This window comes from Misgurnus anguillicaudatus, chromosome 22, assembly GCF_027580225.2.
Source record: "Misgurnus anguillicaudatus chromosome 22, ASM2758022v2, whole genome shotgun sequence".
Taxonomy (NCBI): Eukaryota; Metazoa; Chordata; class Actinopteri; order Cypriniformes; family Cobitidae; genus Misgurnus; species Misgurnus anguillicaudatus.
Window position 1 is genome coordinate 47,672,371 of NC_073358.2, and position 14,062 is coordinate 47,686,432.

The window sequence follows — 14,062 nt, forward strand, 5'->3', positions numbered from 1 at the left end:
TTTTTTTTTTAATTGTGCTTTCTTTATTGCTATTTAATTTGCCAATATATTTATTATTTTTATCAGTTTAAACATACGTGAGTATGCAACATGGATAATAATTAATGCACATTGTATTTCTTAACCTTGAAGCCATACGTTTTCTTTTTTCTGTTATTTTATGCTTTATAAAAGTGTTTTATAAACGTTTTCTCTCACATTATAGTGTATTCAATGGGTTTTTACAGTATGTTACTATAAAACTAATTTTACGTTATTATTTTTTTTATTTTTTTTATTGTAATTCATTGCTATTTAATTTTCGAATATATTTATAATTTTACCAGTTTTTATTATCCATTGTTATAAGTTTGTTTTAACTGGTTTTGTGCAATGTAAATATTCTCGTAAAAAAACTCTGCGGCGTGCGCTAGTACGCATGCGCGCTGCCTCCTGAGCTTGGTTAAGCAGAGTTTCGGTTTTTGGTGTGAAAACAGTCAAAGCAGCAGTGCGTGTGTGCAGGTGTGTAAGTTAAATCTCACACATCTCAGGAATTCACCTGTGTTTACAGCTTGACAGGTGAGTTAGCGAACGCTTTACAAGCTAACTGGTCGAATCCGTCAACAGCTCTCGTAACAAAACATAAACATGCGAGATAAAATCCTTAAAAGCATACATAAATGTTCGTTTGAATAATATTTTGTGAAGTAGTTAGGTTTTAAAAGCATGTACTTAGTTTGTAATAAGTTAACAGTTGTATTAGCTATGTATGCTAATAGTGGTCTAACTAGTTTGTTTGTCAATGAACTGAAGTTGTTTTTATAACATACATATAAGTTTGGCTTAAGTAACTTTCTGTTATTTGGTTTTTCTTTACAGATGGAGTTTAAGAGGAAGTAAAGGGACAGTACAGTATGTAACCAGTCACTGGTTAACAGGTGGTTTGATAACTTCCTGCCTGTGGTGATGCACCTTTCCCACAGTGTGGTTACATTTGCACACCAAAGATGACTGTCATGCTATTTTGTAGTTTTTAACCAGGAATGCCTGTTTGTTAAGCAGGGATTCAAATAGTAAATAGTAAACAGGTGTATGTTGTTTCCAGCGAAGAATACGTTTTCTCAACTTCAGTTAATATGGCAAGTGTGTTTTCATCGATTATGGGGTTCAATTCCCTCAAAAAGAAACAAGCCAAAACTTTCAACGTCAGAATTGTAACTATGGATGCCGAATTGGAGTTCAGTTGTGAGGTAAGTGGCAAGTTGTCTGTATCTGTGTGATTTCTACAAATATGCATTGCATCTTCGAATCATGAAACAATGTTGGTTCGGTCATCACCTATCTCTGTAGTTGTACATGCTGCCTTTACATTGTATTTTGAGAAGACATTTATAGTAACCAAGAGCCAAATCTGTCATGTGATGCAGTGATCAGGTCTTTATTTCGGTCACGTAAGCTTAACATTGAGAACCCACCAAGCTGTCGGTGGATTATTGTTCGTGATTCACTTTCACCTGACTGACCTCGAGCGAGCCTCAGTCTCACCAATTTCTCCAGGGGGGCTTCATTAGACATCTCCGTCTCATGTAGCAGCTTTACAGGGAACATAGACAGCTCGGTGGTCTCAAGGATGAATAATAAAAAGTTTGCAGAAGCAGTCAAAACAAGCATAAAAATCTACAAAGCAAGCAGCATCTTGTATCACAATAATCATTCCCAAGTATAAAGGTACAGTCTATAAATGACAATACCAGTGGGATGTCTGCTGACAGAAAGAGGACTGGTATGTAGACTAGACTTGCAGTACATTTCATTTGCACATCATATAGTCTCGTGGAGATAAATGGCCTATTTTTAGACAGATCTCATCGTGGGGAATATTTTTAAATTAAGGGAAAACAGATGGTGGTAAAAAAGTAGTGTGATAAACAACGACCATGAGTTAATGTCTCCTGGGGCTGTGTTGTTGTCCCAAGACCCTGTGTGCATGCCTTTCTATCTGTCTCATCGATTTTTTTCTTTCAGTTTTTACACTTATTAACAGCAATTGCTTAAGTGTTAATGAGGTTCTGGACAAATAGTAGTTCAGGGTAGGGGTGCAGTTGTCAAAATATGTTCTTTTAAAGGGACACTCCACTTTTTTGAAAATATGCTTATTTTCCAGCTCCCCTGGAGTTAAACATTTGATTCTTGCCGCTTTGGAATCCATTCACTTGATCTCCGGGTCTGGCGCTGGCACTTTTGGCGTGGCTTGGCACAGTCCATTGAGTCTGATTGGACCATTGGCATCGCGCTAAAACATAACCAAAGAGTTTCGATATTTTTCCTATTTAAAACTTGACTCTTCTATAGTTACATCGTGTACTAAGAACGACGACAAATTAAAAGTTTTCTAGGCAGATATGGCTAAGAACTATACTCTCAAAATGGCGTAATAATCAAGGACTTTGCTGATGTAACATGGCTGCAGCAGGGGTAGTGATATTACGCACTGCCCGAAAATAGTCCCCTTAGTATCTTTCAATAGAAGGGGAATATTTTCGAGCAGTGCGTAATATCACTACGCCTGCTGCAGCCATGTTACATCAGCAAAGTTCTTGATTATTATGCCAGTTTGAGAATTAGTTTTTAGCGCGATGCTAATGGTCTAATTAGAATCAATGGATTGTGCTAAGCTATGCTAAAAGTGCTAGCGGCGGACCCGGAGATCGGCTTAATGGATTCCGAAACCGTAGGAATCAAATGTTTAACTCTAGAGGAGCTGCAAAATGAGCATATTTTCAAAAAAGTGGAATGTCCCTTTAAAGTGTCATATTTTTGTGACAGTGATTGGCAGCTTCACCGGTTCACAAGAAGTTAAGCAAGTTTCTGTCAATTACCATGGCAATAAATCTGACTCTGAGCCTTTTTTAAAAGTTTGTTTTTAAAAATGTTTTTTAAGCTATTGTTGAATGCCAATCTTCATTGCTGTATATACAGAGCTGCACAATATTGGTGGGACTGACATTGCCATATTTTGTTTTTGTTGTATAGTGTAACACTGGCAGAGGCATCCAAAATAGTTTTTTTGCGATGTGATTGAAGCTGTGTTGGTGCTGAAACAATATATTGTCCAGCCCTACAAAATTAGCATTTTACAAATTGGAATTGGGTCCTGTATAGCTCAGTGGTAGAGCATTGCATAAGCAGCGCAAATGGGCGATGGGTTCGAACCCATACTGATAACAATGTGTGCTTTGTCAATGCACTTACAGTCGACTTGTTGTGTAAATGTAAATGACTGACGTCACAGATCCAGAAAAAAACTGCATAAAATCTCTAACATTTTATCACCAACTGTAATGTCTTTTAATTTTTAATGTATTGTTATTGTGAGATGAGTTTTTGCATCGTCTTTTACATTTTAGTATTTTCACCTGCACCACTTGGTGGCAGCATGGATTTAAAAAACAGAAAGTACACCAAACTCTCCATCTTTACAAAAATGTTGAGGTTGTTTTGCTCACCACTGATAGCCTGTAATATCCCAACACTGAAGTCATAGCTAAACCACAATTTATGTTATTCCAGTCCTTTCTGAGCCCTTGGCTATACAGTAATGTCATTTCAGAGAGACAGAAAATAGTCCCCAAACAGTTATGAGTAATTCAATCACGATCTAATTCATTCTGAAGGAGAAAACATAAATGCCATAATTTATTTAAAATGTTTTTTTGCAGTGCAGAGCAGATTATCTTATTTTATATGAATGATGTGTTTAATAATTACATTCTAGGGTTGAAAATATCAGTTTAGTTATGTTAACTATAGCAGTGGTTCTCAAACTGGGGGCCGCCAGATGGTGCCAGGGGGGCCCTGGTTTTATGATATTTTATTTAATTGATCATGAATTCTGTGTAATTAACAACACTAATTTGTATAACTTAATGTTTTGTTTAATTAAAATGTTAAGTTTTAGAACAGCATTTTTGTCATAAATTGTCTTTGGGGGGCCGTGAAGGAATGCACCATACGCAAGGGGGGGGGGGCATTATGAAAAAGTTTGAGAACATCTGAACTATAGTATATACATCACAAGTTCACAACTAACGTTTTTACTTAAATATTCAAAGGACTTGATCTGTGGTTTTGCCTTAGGTTAATACTTAGCGTGAGCTATGTCTCTGTTTTAAACAGAGCCAGTCGCAGTACCCTATATTGACTTTTCAAAATGACCACATCTAAACTCACGCTGTGTTACAAGAAATACCACCGTGCTGTTGTTCAGTCAATATGATCTAGTTCTGGTAAAAAGCCTGCAGCACATAAATAGTAAATTCAGAATTTGTCCTTTAGGTTACCAGTAGGGATGCACCGATAGGATTTGTTTGGGCCGATACCGATGCCGATTTAAACAGACAACTTCTGGCCAATACCGATGCCGATACAGATATTAAACACTTGTATACAATACTATACAGTTGGTCTTAGCTAGTTTATTTTTGCATCAAATTATTTTTACTGAACATGGATTGGATGTAATTAACATTCAACTGACCAACATAATATGAGAGGCACAAATTAAGCTAAAAAAAAATAAAATAAGACAGCATGACAACCTTCAAAGGTTGTTTTTACTATTCAGCATTTATTTGATAAACAACATTAACTCATTTTTTACATATAATGGATTTCTTTATGCAGTTAATTAATAAACAATCGGTATCGGCCTTTCTCGTGCTATTGCCGATATGCCGATGGTTTCAAATTCATCAAAAATCGGCCGATAAATATTGGTGGCCGATACATCGGTGCATCACTAGTTACCAGTTTTGTAGTTTATTATGCCTGCGTATAGTGAACTTTTCAATACGCTATAAATTAGTTTTTAACTAAGGTGTCATTTAACTTCTGAATATGTAGGAGAGTGAGCTCATCTAATTTCTCTGTAAATGTCTACTGTTGTCCTTGAAGACAGCCCATCGGCTTCCTGAAGGGGGAGGTATAAGCATTATTAATTGGTTGTACTCATATTAGGTGGCAGCGTATTGTGATACGTTCTCATACATAAACATTAGGCCAGGCAAGATGAATCTGCACCTTGAATAGCACCTGTGCCTGTTATGCAAATAAAGTTAGCAATATTGATGATGTTTGCAATTATCTGCGAAAGTTGTCAGTACTTGTTTGTGTCCTCTGTGTCATAAACTTTACTAATTCAGATTGACGCAAGGTAGGAATATACAGTAGTTGGCAAGACACTAACTTGTAGCACGACTGGGTCCAGATGATGATGGTTATACTTGAAGAGACTCTGTTAATGACAAGCTCAGTCGAGCACAGACGCTCACACGTGGAAATTATTCTTACAAGATGAGTTCTTATCTAATTGTTATTCCACTGACATTCCTTTGCAGATTGCAATCTTTTACGTATTTTGGTTTTCAAAGATATACAGATATTTCTAATATTTACTTTTATGCATTTGTCAGATGCTTTTATCCAAAGAGACTTACAGTTACATTTATACAGTATACATTTTATCAAAACATGTGTTCCCTGAATTTGGCCATGTTTATTGCTCCATCGGTTATAAGTAAATATAATGGTAATGGTAACAATGCAGGTATACTAAATTATATTTGATTTTCTGCAAATACTCAGTATTAGTCATTTTAATGAGAAAAGAGATGCATGAAATTCATCCTCGGCCCTTTAAATATAGTAAATTGTTTGTGTTTTTTTGATCCGATAAAGAATGAACTGATATGTCTTGAGTGAATGCCCTTTCTGATATCTGTTATGATGCTGGGATCTTCTTTTCCTTATCAACACGTCCTGTTCAAGTGGGTTTGCATGAAGATTTATTTTATTATTTATTATACTATTGCTGTCTGAATTTAAGTGTCTAGGGAATAGACTTTAGCAGAATTGAAGTTTTGGGTCTTTAAAGGGATAGTTCCCAAAAATAAAAATCATGTCATTAATGACTCACCCTCGTGTCGTTTCAAACTCGTAAGACCTCCGTTCATCTTTGGAACACAGTTTAAGATGTTTTATATTTAGTCCGAGAGCTTGTTGACCCTTTATTGAAAATTTACGTACGGTAGTGTCCATGTCCAGAAAGGTAATAAAAACATCATCAAAGTAGTCCATGTGACATCAGTGGGTCAGTTAGAATGTGTTGAAGCATCGAAAATAAATTTTGGTCCAAAAATTGCTACTTTATTCAGCCTTTGTCTTCTCTTCCGCGTAGGGCTGTAACGATTTATCGTGCAAATGCGCATTTTCTCAATGAATGAATTTGAATGAATTACGGTGAAATGCCGCCACATCCAAAAGCCAGGGGGCGCACTCGTGCAGAAATGCCACTTGTGCCACAGTAGAAGTAGCGTTACAAACCCTATTTCAGAAAATGTCTACAGGAATATGTATATCGCTGTTCTTCAAATTGTTTCAGGTATTTTTATGATAATAAAGAATATTTTGAATGACTTTGTTTAACGAGTGTTGCTTTTTTAAATGCACGTTATAAACGACCCAGACTCATAATGATTTTAGATTGATAATGGATTTCTTACTGACCAAAACGCCATAGTACACGCACAAGCTGCGCATGAAACACAGAATCGATGCAGCGATGCAGCTTTGATTTTAGACAGGTCTTTTTAATTGGACACACGATATATCGTTACAGCCCTACTTCCGCGTCTGTTGTGAAGCGCATGCGTGAGACTAAAGTCACGTAACTGCAGTGACGCGGATGACGTACGACGCGGCTGACGTGTTATCTGGTGCACCCCAGCTGTTTTTTTTTGTGCGCCCAGGCTTCGTTTACAGTCTGAGGGAGACGCATGCTGTAAGTAAAAAAAAAAATTGCAAACATGTCTGAAAATAACACGTCATTCGCTTCACTGCAGTCACAGTTTAAGATGTTTTAGATTTATCATTGAAACTGAGTACGGTATACTGTCCAGAAAGGTAATAAAAACACCATCAAAGTAGTCCATGTGACATCAGTGGGTCAGTTAAAATGTGTTGAAGCATCGAAAATACATTTTGGTACAAAAATTACTTTACTTTGTTCAGCATTGTCTTCTCTTTCATGTCTGTTGTGAAGCGAAAGCTCGAGACTAAAGTCAAGTGACTGCAGTGACGCAGATGAGGTACGACACGGCTGACGTGTTATCTGGTGCGCCCCAGCTGTTTTTTTTTTTGTGTGCGCCCAGGCTTCTTTTACAGTTTGAGGGAGACGAACACTTTAAGTTTGAAAAAAAAAATTTGCAAACATGTCTGAGGATAACACGACATCCGCGTCACTGCAGTCATGTGACTTTAGTGTCGCGCATGTGCTTCACAACATCATAATTTTTTTGTTACTTTTGGACCAAAATGTATTTTGTACTACTTTGATGATGTTTTCAATGAAGGGTCAACAAGCTCTCGGACTAAATATAAAACATCTTAAACTGTGTTCCAAAGATCAATGGAGGTCTTACGAGTTGGAAACGACATGAGGGTGATTCATTAATGACTTTATTTTAATTTTTGTGTGAACTATCCCTTTAAGGCAAGCTTTATACTATATGTGTGTGTGTGTGTGTGTGTGTGTGTGTGTGTGTGTGTGTGTGTGTGTGTGTGTGTGTGTGTGTGTGTGTGTGTGTTAAAAGTGATCTTTTATCAGATAAACACTTTCAAATGTAAGGTTTTAGTATTTCCACAGCATTTTGTGTTAACACTTGAGAGAAAATTGCTCATCATGCTATCTTAAGGGGTCTTTATAGCCTTCATGTTATTAACCTTTCTTCATTTTAATCTTGTTTGGGCAGCTGAAATGGAAAGGAAAGGACCTGTTTGAACTTGTGTGCCGGACGCTGGGACTCAGGGAGAGTTGGTTTTTTGGCCTGCAGTATGATGTAAAAGACACCATCGCATGGCTCAAGATGGACAAAAAGGTACAACACAAACTTTTTTGCTAGTTGTGTTGTGTTTCCTAAATGTTTTTAAGGAATAGTCTGACATTTTCATGTGGTGTCATTGGGTAAAAGCACAGATATTGATGTAATGGAAAATAACTATAATTGAGGCTTGACTGCACTGTACCTTCTAATTATGGAGATCCTGATGTGATGTAAACAAAGTTTTTTTCTGGTGCACACAGATGCACTTATGATATCTGATGGTATTCTTTTGGTACCATGATACAAAATAACAATTTTCATGCAGGGTTTCCCAAACTGGGGTATGAAAATTAAAAAGAGGTACTAATAAAATATTTGTTTAATCTGTATGTCATGTGACTATTACACAATACTACAATATATTGGAAAACTGAAAACAAAATGGATAGATAACCCTTTACCTGGCATAGCCCTTTTTAAGTGGGGGGTGAAAAGGTGATGTACATCTTCAAATTAATATAACTCTGGTATTTTTTGGTCTAGAAGCCTTATTTTAAAGAAGACACTATTTTTACGGAAGTGTCTGGAAGTGAAAATATTAAATAAGAAAAAATTGTTATAGAGGTTTACATTTTTTGTAGTAAATAAAAATATTTCAATACAGTATTATATTATACATAAAATGATAAAAAAAAGAGGTTTGTGTTGGTTTGCCCTTTGCCGTGAGGTTTGCTGCATACTCTTGTCACAAATTAATAAATTACAGTCACTGCATTATTATTACTGCTAAGAAGTTTTGAAATATTTATATCGAATATATTCTTGACCTTTCCAACAATATATAGTTTGTCATAATAGATTAAAATTTTTTAGTAAACTTGGGTGTCCCGACAGTGCCAGTTAATGGGTTAAGTACCAATACAACAAAAATGACCAAATAAAGGTCCAATAATGTGTAACAATAACTATGCAAAATACTTACAAATTTTAAAATGGATGAAAAATAAATGTTTTTAAAGATTAACATGCAGATGTGCTATTACATGATTAAAATAATTACTTAAAATCTCAGGGTGTACTGTAAAGTTTCTGCTTTTTATTTGTAAAAAATTATTGACAGTAAAATAAATTGAAATCCACAACACGGGAGTTTATTTCTTTAGAGGTTTTGGGATAAACAAGGGAGATGTGCACACTGTTAATCCATTTTCTTTATTTATAAGAGATGAAATAGCAATGCTTCGATCAATAAAGATTAAAAGATTTTTGCTATTGATTGAAACATTGCTATTTTATTTTTAATAAACAAAGGGAATGGATTAACAGTCTGCAGATTCACTTTCACTTGTTTATCTTTGGTGTTTTTTTCCTCTTGTGCATACTTTTCTCTTTATGTTTAGGTTTTGGACCATGATGTGCCCAAAGAGGAGCCAATAGTTTTTAGTTTCCTGGCCAAGTTTTACCCGGAGAATGCTGAAGATGAGCTGGTGCAGGATATAACCCAGCATCTCTTTTTTCTGCAGGTGAGTCACAGCTTCTTGTGGGTTTAACTGGACCTTAACTCAAAGTAATAGGAATGTGTAGCCATCTACTTTACACACTGCAACCTGTTTAGGATTGAATCGGCTTCCTGTGTGTTTTCAGCCAAACCACAATGCACGGCACAGATTCACTAAGGCAGAGAAAATGTTATCGGTGATTTGATTTTAGCATAGGTTTTGTATAATTAACTAGCTGGATTGTTAAGTATTATTTGTACACAACTGTAGGTGATGATGTGCTGTTAACCTGAACTCAAAAGCCATTTCGGTTTAATAGGGTTGGCAGCTGATCAGTGCTCTCGTATTGGGTTTCTCGACGCGGTCCTCTGTCAGAGAGGGTTTGTGGGCTGTGCTGTCTGCAGGTTCAGTGCTTTTCTCCATTGTTTGGTGTGATTGTGTTCAGTCATGTGGAAGCAGTGTGCTCTACATCGAGGCTCCTGTCTCTTATGCTTTAATCTCAGGGGAATACCTCCTGTTTCACAACTCCCTGCCAACATTCTCCAAGATCAGAAACTGGTAGCCAATAACCTCCATTATAAACACTTTTTCAATCAATCATCTCATTGAGCAGTTAGATTGGATATCATGTGGGGTAAATAAACACTTGTTTTGCAAAGAATTAACTCTTTTAGTTTAGAAAAATCCTAGTCTTGTAGATATCTAGGATTTTATTTGCATTTATTAGATTATTTTAGTGTTGGTGTTTTAAGTTGCATGCTGACAGCATGCCTTGCTTTTGGAGTTTATTCTTAGATTGTGCTTTACACTGAATTACACTTCTTCTGAAATCTCAAGGCAACTTGCTGCACAGTTTTTTTTAAGCCAAGTACCCAGTAAAAAAATTGCACTTTATTTTTCAAGTTTAATCAACTTGAATTTACAATTCATTTCAACTTTCTTCAGGAGGACTTGCTATACATTATTAAGTTAAATTAGCATAAGTTATTTCAACTTTTTTATAATTTATAACAACTTCTCACTAGTCAAGAAAGTTGTAATAATAATTATTTTTAAATTGATTTAACTTTAAAAAAATATGCAATTTTTACAATGTAGTTGATTTGGTTTAATGAGTTATGTCTCTATATTTTACTAAAAAGGTTTATCAGTTGAACCTTCTTAAAATAATCAACTTGTGTAACTACTCATGTCTTTAAATAGGGAAAACATGGAAGTGTTTGGTGGCTTCTAAATTTATCCCTGTTTGGATCCTAAGGAATGAATGGGCTAGGCTAAATGCTAACACATTCACGATGCGCTGTACAAAGATTAAAGGTGCAGTGTGTAAATTTTAGTGGCATGTAGTGGTGAGGTTGCGAATTGCAACAAATGGCTCAGTTAACTGCTCACCCATCGCATTTAAGATGCATAGAGAAGCTACAGTACCTAACACCAGACAAACACGTCATCTTCGGAGACAGCTTCGTAAAAAAGTTTGTCCATTAAGGGCTTCTGTAGAAACATGGCGGCACAAAATGGTGACTTCCATGTTAGGGGACCCTGGGTATGTAGATAAAAATGTCTCATTCTCAGGTAATAAAAACATAACTGTTCATTATAAAAAGGTCTTTATACACCCCTGATAATATAGTTTTGTATATTATTTTGCATTTCTGTCAAGAGATCCTTCTAAAAATTACACACTGCACCTTTAAGTGCACGCATTAAAAAAAAGATAGGTATGTATTAATTTGTCTAATTTGAGGTAAGAACATAGTAAAATATTGAAAAATAGTGGTGTTTTCCTTTAAGCACTTAATTGAACAATTGTTGCCGTCGCATTGCATGCAGATTCATAGGCCATTTAACGCAGCTTACGCAAGCGCTGCATTTAAATAATTTAAGAGTTTGGTTGCAAAACGAGGTAACCACCGTTTTTTAATTGTTCAGAAATCTCGTTTTTTGGTTGTGCATTCCAATTAATTTCAATTCAACTGCAGTTGGTTTGTTTTGATTTAAACCTTCATAATTTAAAACTTAAAGCTAAGTAGTACCATAAAACAAAATAATAACATGATAACATAATAATAAACATGTTTTGACAAAAATGTAAAAAAAATGGATTTATCTTGTTTTGCAACGAATCTCTTCAATTGCCTGTAATTTAAAAGTTAAAGTAAAATGGGCACGGCTGCATGCACATTTATAAGCCCCTCCCACCCGGTGATACCGGTATCCTATGATACTAGTGCTGTGTCCGAAACCGCCTACTTCCATACTATATAGTCCGCGAAAAGGAGTAGGCGAAGCGAGTATTATGTCCGAATACATAATATTCGAAAAACAGTATGCGAAAAGTACCCGGATGACCTACTACTTCCGGTTAGATTTTGCAGTGTGCATACGATGGACACTTCACTATCCCATGATGCCCCGGGAGAGAAGTTATCCAACAAAGAAGAGGCATGCGGCTGATTTCGCAATAGAATGAAATGACGTGATGACGACGTATGTCACGTGATGTAGCAACATGTTGGATGTAGTACGTCCGAATCTCATTCATACTACCTGGATTCATACTATACAGTACCTACTGTTTTAAAGGGGACTCATTTTTTGAGTGGCAGCAAAGTCAGCCAATCAGTAATGAGATTGCAAGTTAAGCCAGTAGGGGGAGCCAAATAGGTGCAAAACCAGTTGTTCAAAATCCCCCACCCTAATAGAGCTATCTGAGAGAGGTTTTTAGGAAGCTTCTAAGGCATTACAGACCCAAACAAAAAGATTGTGTCTACATGTCACATCACAGAACAAGGATAAATACTCCGTTCAATCATTCTATGTCACCTTTAACAGCAAGTAAGTAGGTACTTCATCTCATTCAGTACCTACTGTACAGTATGCGGTTTCGGACGCAGCCAAAGAATCCTGTTCAGGTGATCCAACCTAATTTTACATGACTTGCTGACAACCGATTACTTCACTTATTGCTTGTGCAACCGTCTACTTTATATAAAAATAGGCTGTTTTGAACAACTTCCTAGTTTCCACACTGCTTGACATCATTTATTATCTGACATTGTATTATGGCCATTTGCCCTTAAATTTAAAGCGCTTGTATCAATCTTACGCATTGAACGCATTGCAAAGGGCACTAGATGAAGATATGAGCATTCTGAGAAAGCGTAAGTAGCTCATCTTCACCCATAATGGGAGCTATACCCTCGGGCTGCTTGTTCAGAATGGCAATATATTCTGAAAAAGAATGTAATGAATTCTCATAAGATGCTAATGAATTCTGGGAAGAGATTGGAGGACGGTGACTCTGTTCCCCCTTAGCCTCTCTGCCCTCCGCTCATCTGTAGGCTTGGGATAGAGCTGTGCATAGATGCTGTTTAAAGCTGCTCGACTGGATGGACTCTTATCAGTAACAGCCACCCTTCCCAAACCGCCCAAACTGCTCTCCTAATGTGCTGTTACGTTTGTAAAACCGATTGAAAATCCAGCAATAATACCCAGCACCTTTTGACCAGTCACTGACACATTGCATGCTACTCAACGTTTTTATGACTGATAGTGGAATGAGAGATAAGAGCAGGTGTGATGAATTTTTTTTTTATGAAAGTATAAGATGGATCCCTAAAACGATTAGTTCACCTAAAACATGTAAATCAGGTATAAACAGAGATGCATTTATCAGTCCTTAAAGACTAGAAACAAAAACCTGCACTTACCTAAAACAAATGTTGTTTTCCTTTCTATAGTAAACCTTGGTATTACCTTTAGGAAATACAAATCTAAATTCATATTCACCTGGTCTTGTGTAGGTGATGGAGAGAATAATAAGGTTGTTACAAACAAATATGCTGTGTTTTAACCCGGTTCAAGAATCGCTGTTAGGATTCGTAGCAGGTTCATCAGTTTACTTCTGTTTTTCCTTACGGCTCTACTTGGGATTCAACTCAACAACCCTGCGGCGACTAATGTGTATCCTTAACCGCTGAGCCATCTGCTGCGTTAAGGGTTCTTCAAAATGACCCTGAAGTATTCTGCCATGGCTTTGTATCTCTTTACATAAATGATATCTGGACTCAGTCCATTTATAGCCTGAAGGAAACAAGCTTTGCTGGCTTATTAATGGATAATGGTCTAAGCGTTTAAAATGTACCTGATGAAATATCTAGTTCTCTAACATTTCTGTAGGCAATGAATGTTAGCTAGTCAGTCGTTGCGTTTCCATTAAAGATTTGCCCAAAATGTAAGCGTTAGGGCTGCGCAAATATATCAATACAGCTAACTATTGTGATAATTTTTCCACGATAGTGTATCGATATTTCAGCCTCTACTTTCTATATTTTTTAAACCCATCAAATCCATCTGTGTGCATCAAACGACCTCCTCCTCCGCCACTGCTGTAGTTGTCGCTGTCCAGATGTCTGTCATATACGGCCATTCGGCCAATGTCTCAGAAGTTAGCGGTAGTGAGAAAATACGCGCGGATTTCTTCTTACATGCACGTTGACTCAAAGCCCACGTCTTGGACTCTTGCTTGGACCTGAATGCACACGTCTTGGACTCTTGCTCGGACCTGAATGTGTGCGTCTTGGACTCTTGCTCGGATCTGAATGTGTGCGTCTTGGACTCTTGCTCGGACCTGAATGTGTGCATCTTGGACTCTTGCTCGGACCTGAATGTGTGCATCTTGGACTCTTGCTCGGACCAAAA

General features: G+C 36.8%; 1 protein-coding gene across 2 annotated transcripts in view; it reads left to right on the top strand.

Annotated features, from left to right (window-relative positions):
- Positions 1-402: 402 nt before the first annotated feature.
- Positions 403-14,062, top strand: part of nf2a (NF2, moesin-ezrin-radixin like (MERLIN) tumor suppressor a) — a 49,610-nt gene continuing 35,950 nt past the window's right edge. Inside the window, exons 1-4 of one of the 2 annotated variants that reach the window (XM_073861239.1) lie at positions 403-501; positions 859-1,229; positions 7,788-7,913; positions 9,260-9,382. In XM_073861239.1, coding sequence (XP_073717340.1) covers positions 1,116-1,229; positions 7,788-7,913; positions 9,260-9,382 — 363 coding nt within the window. In that variant the 5' untranslated portion in view covers positions 403-501; positions 859-1,115. Of the gene's footprint in view, positions 559-858; positions 1,230-7,787; positions 7,914-9,259; positions 9,383-14,062 lie in introns of both variants that reach the window. The other variant, XM_073861238.1, reaches the window with a different exon arrangement.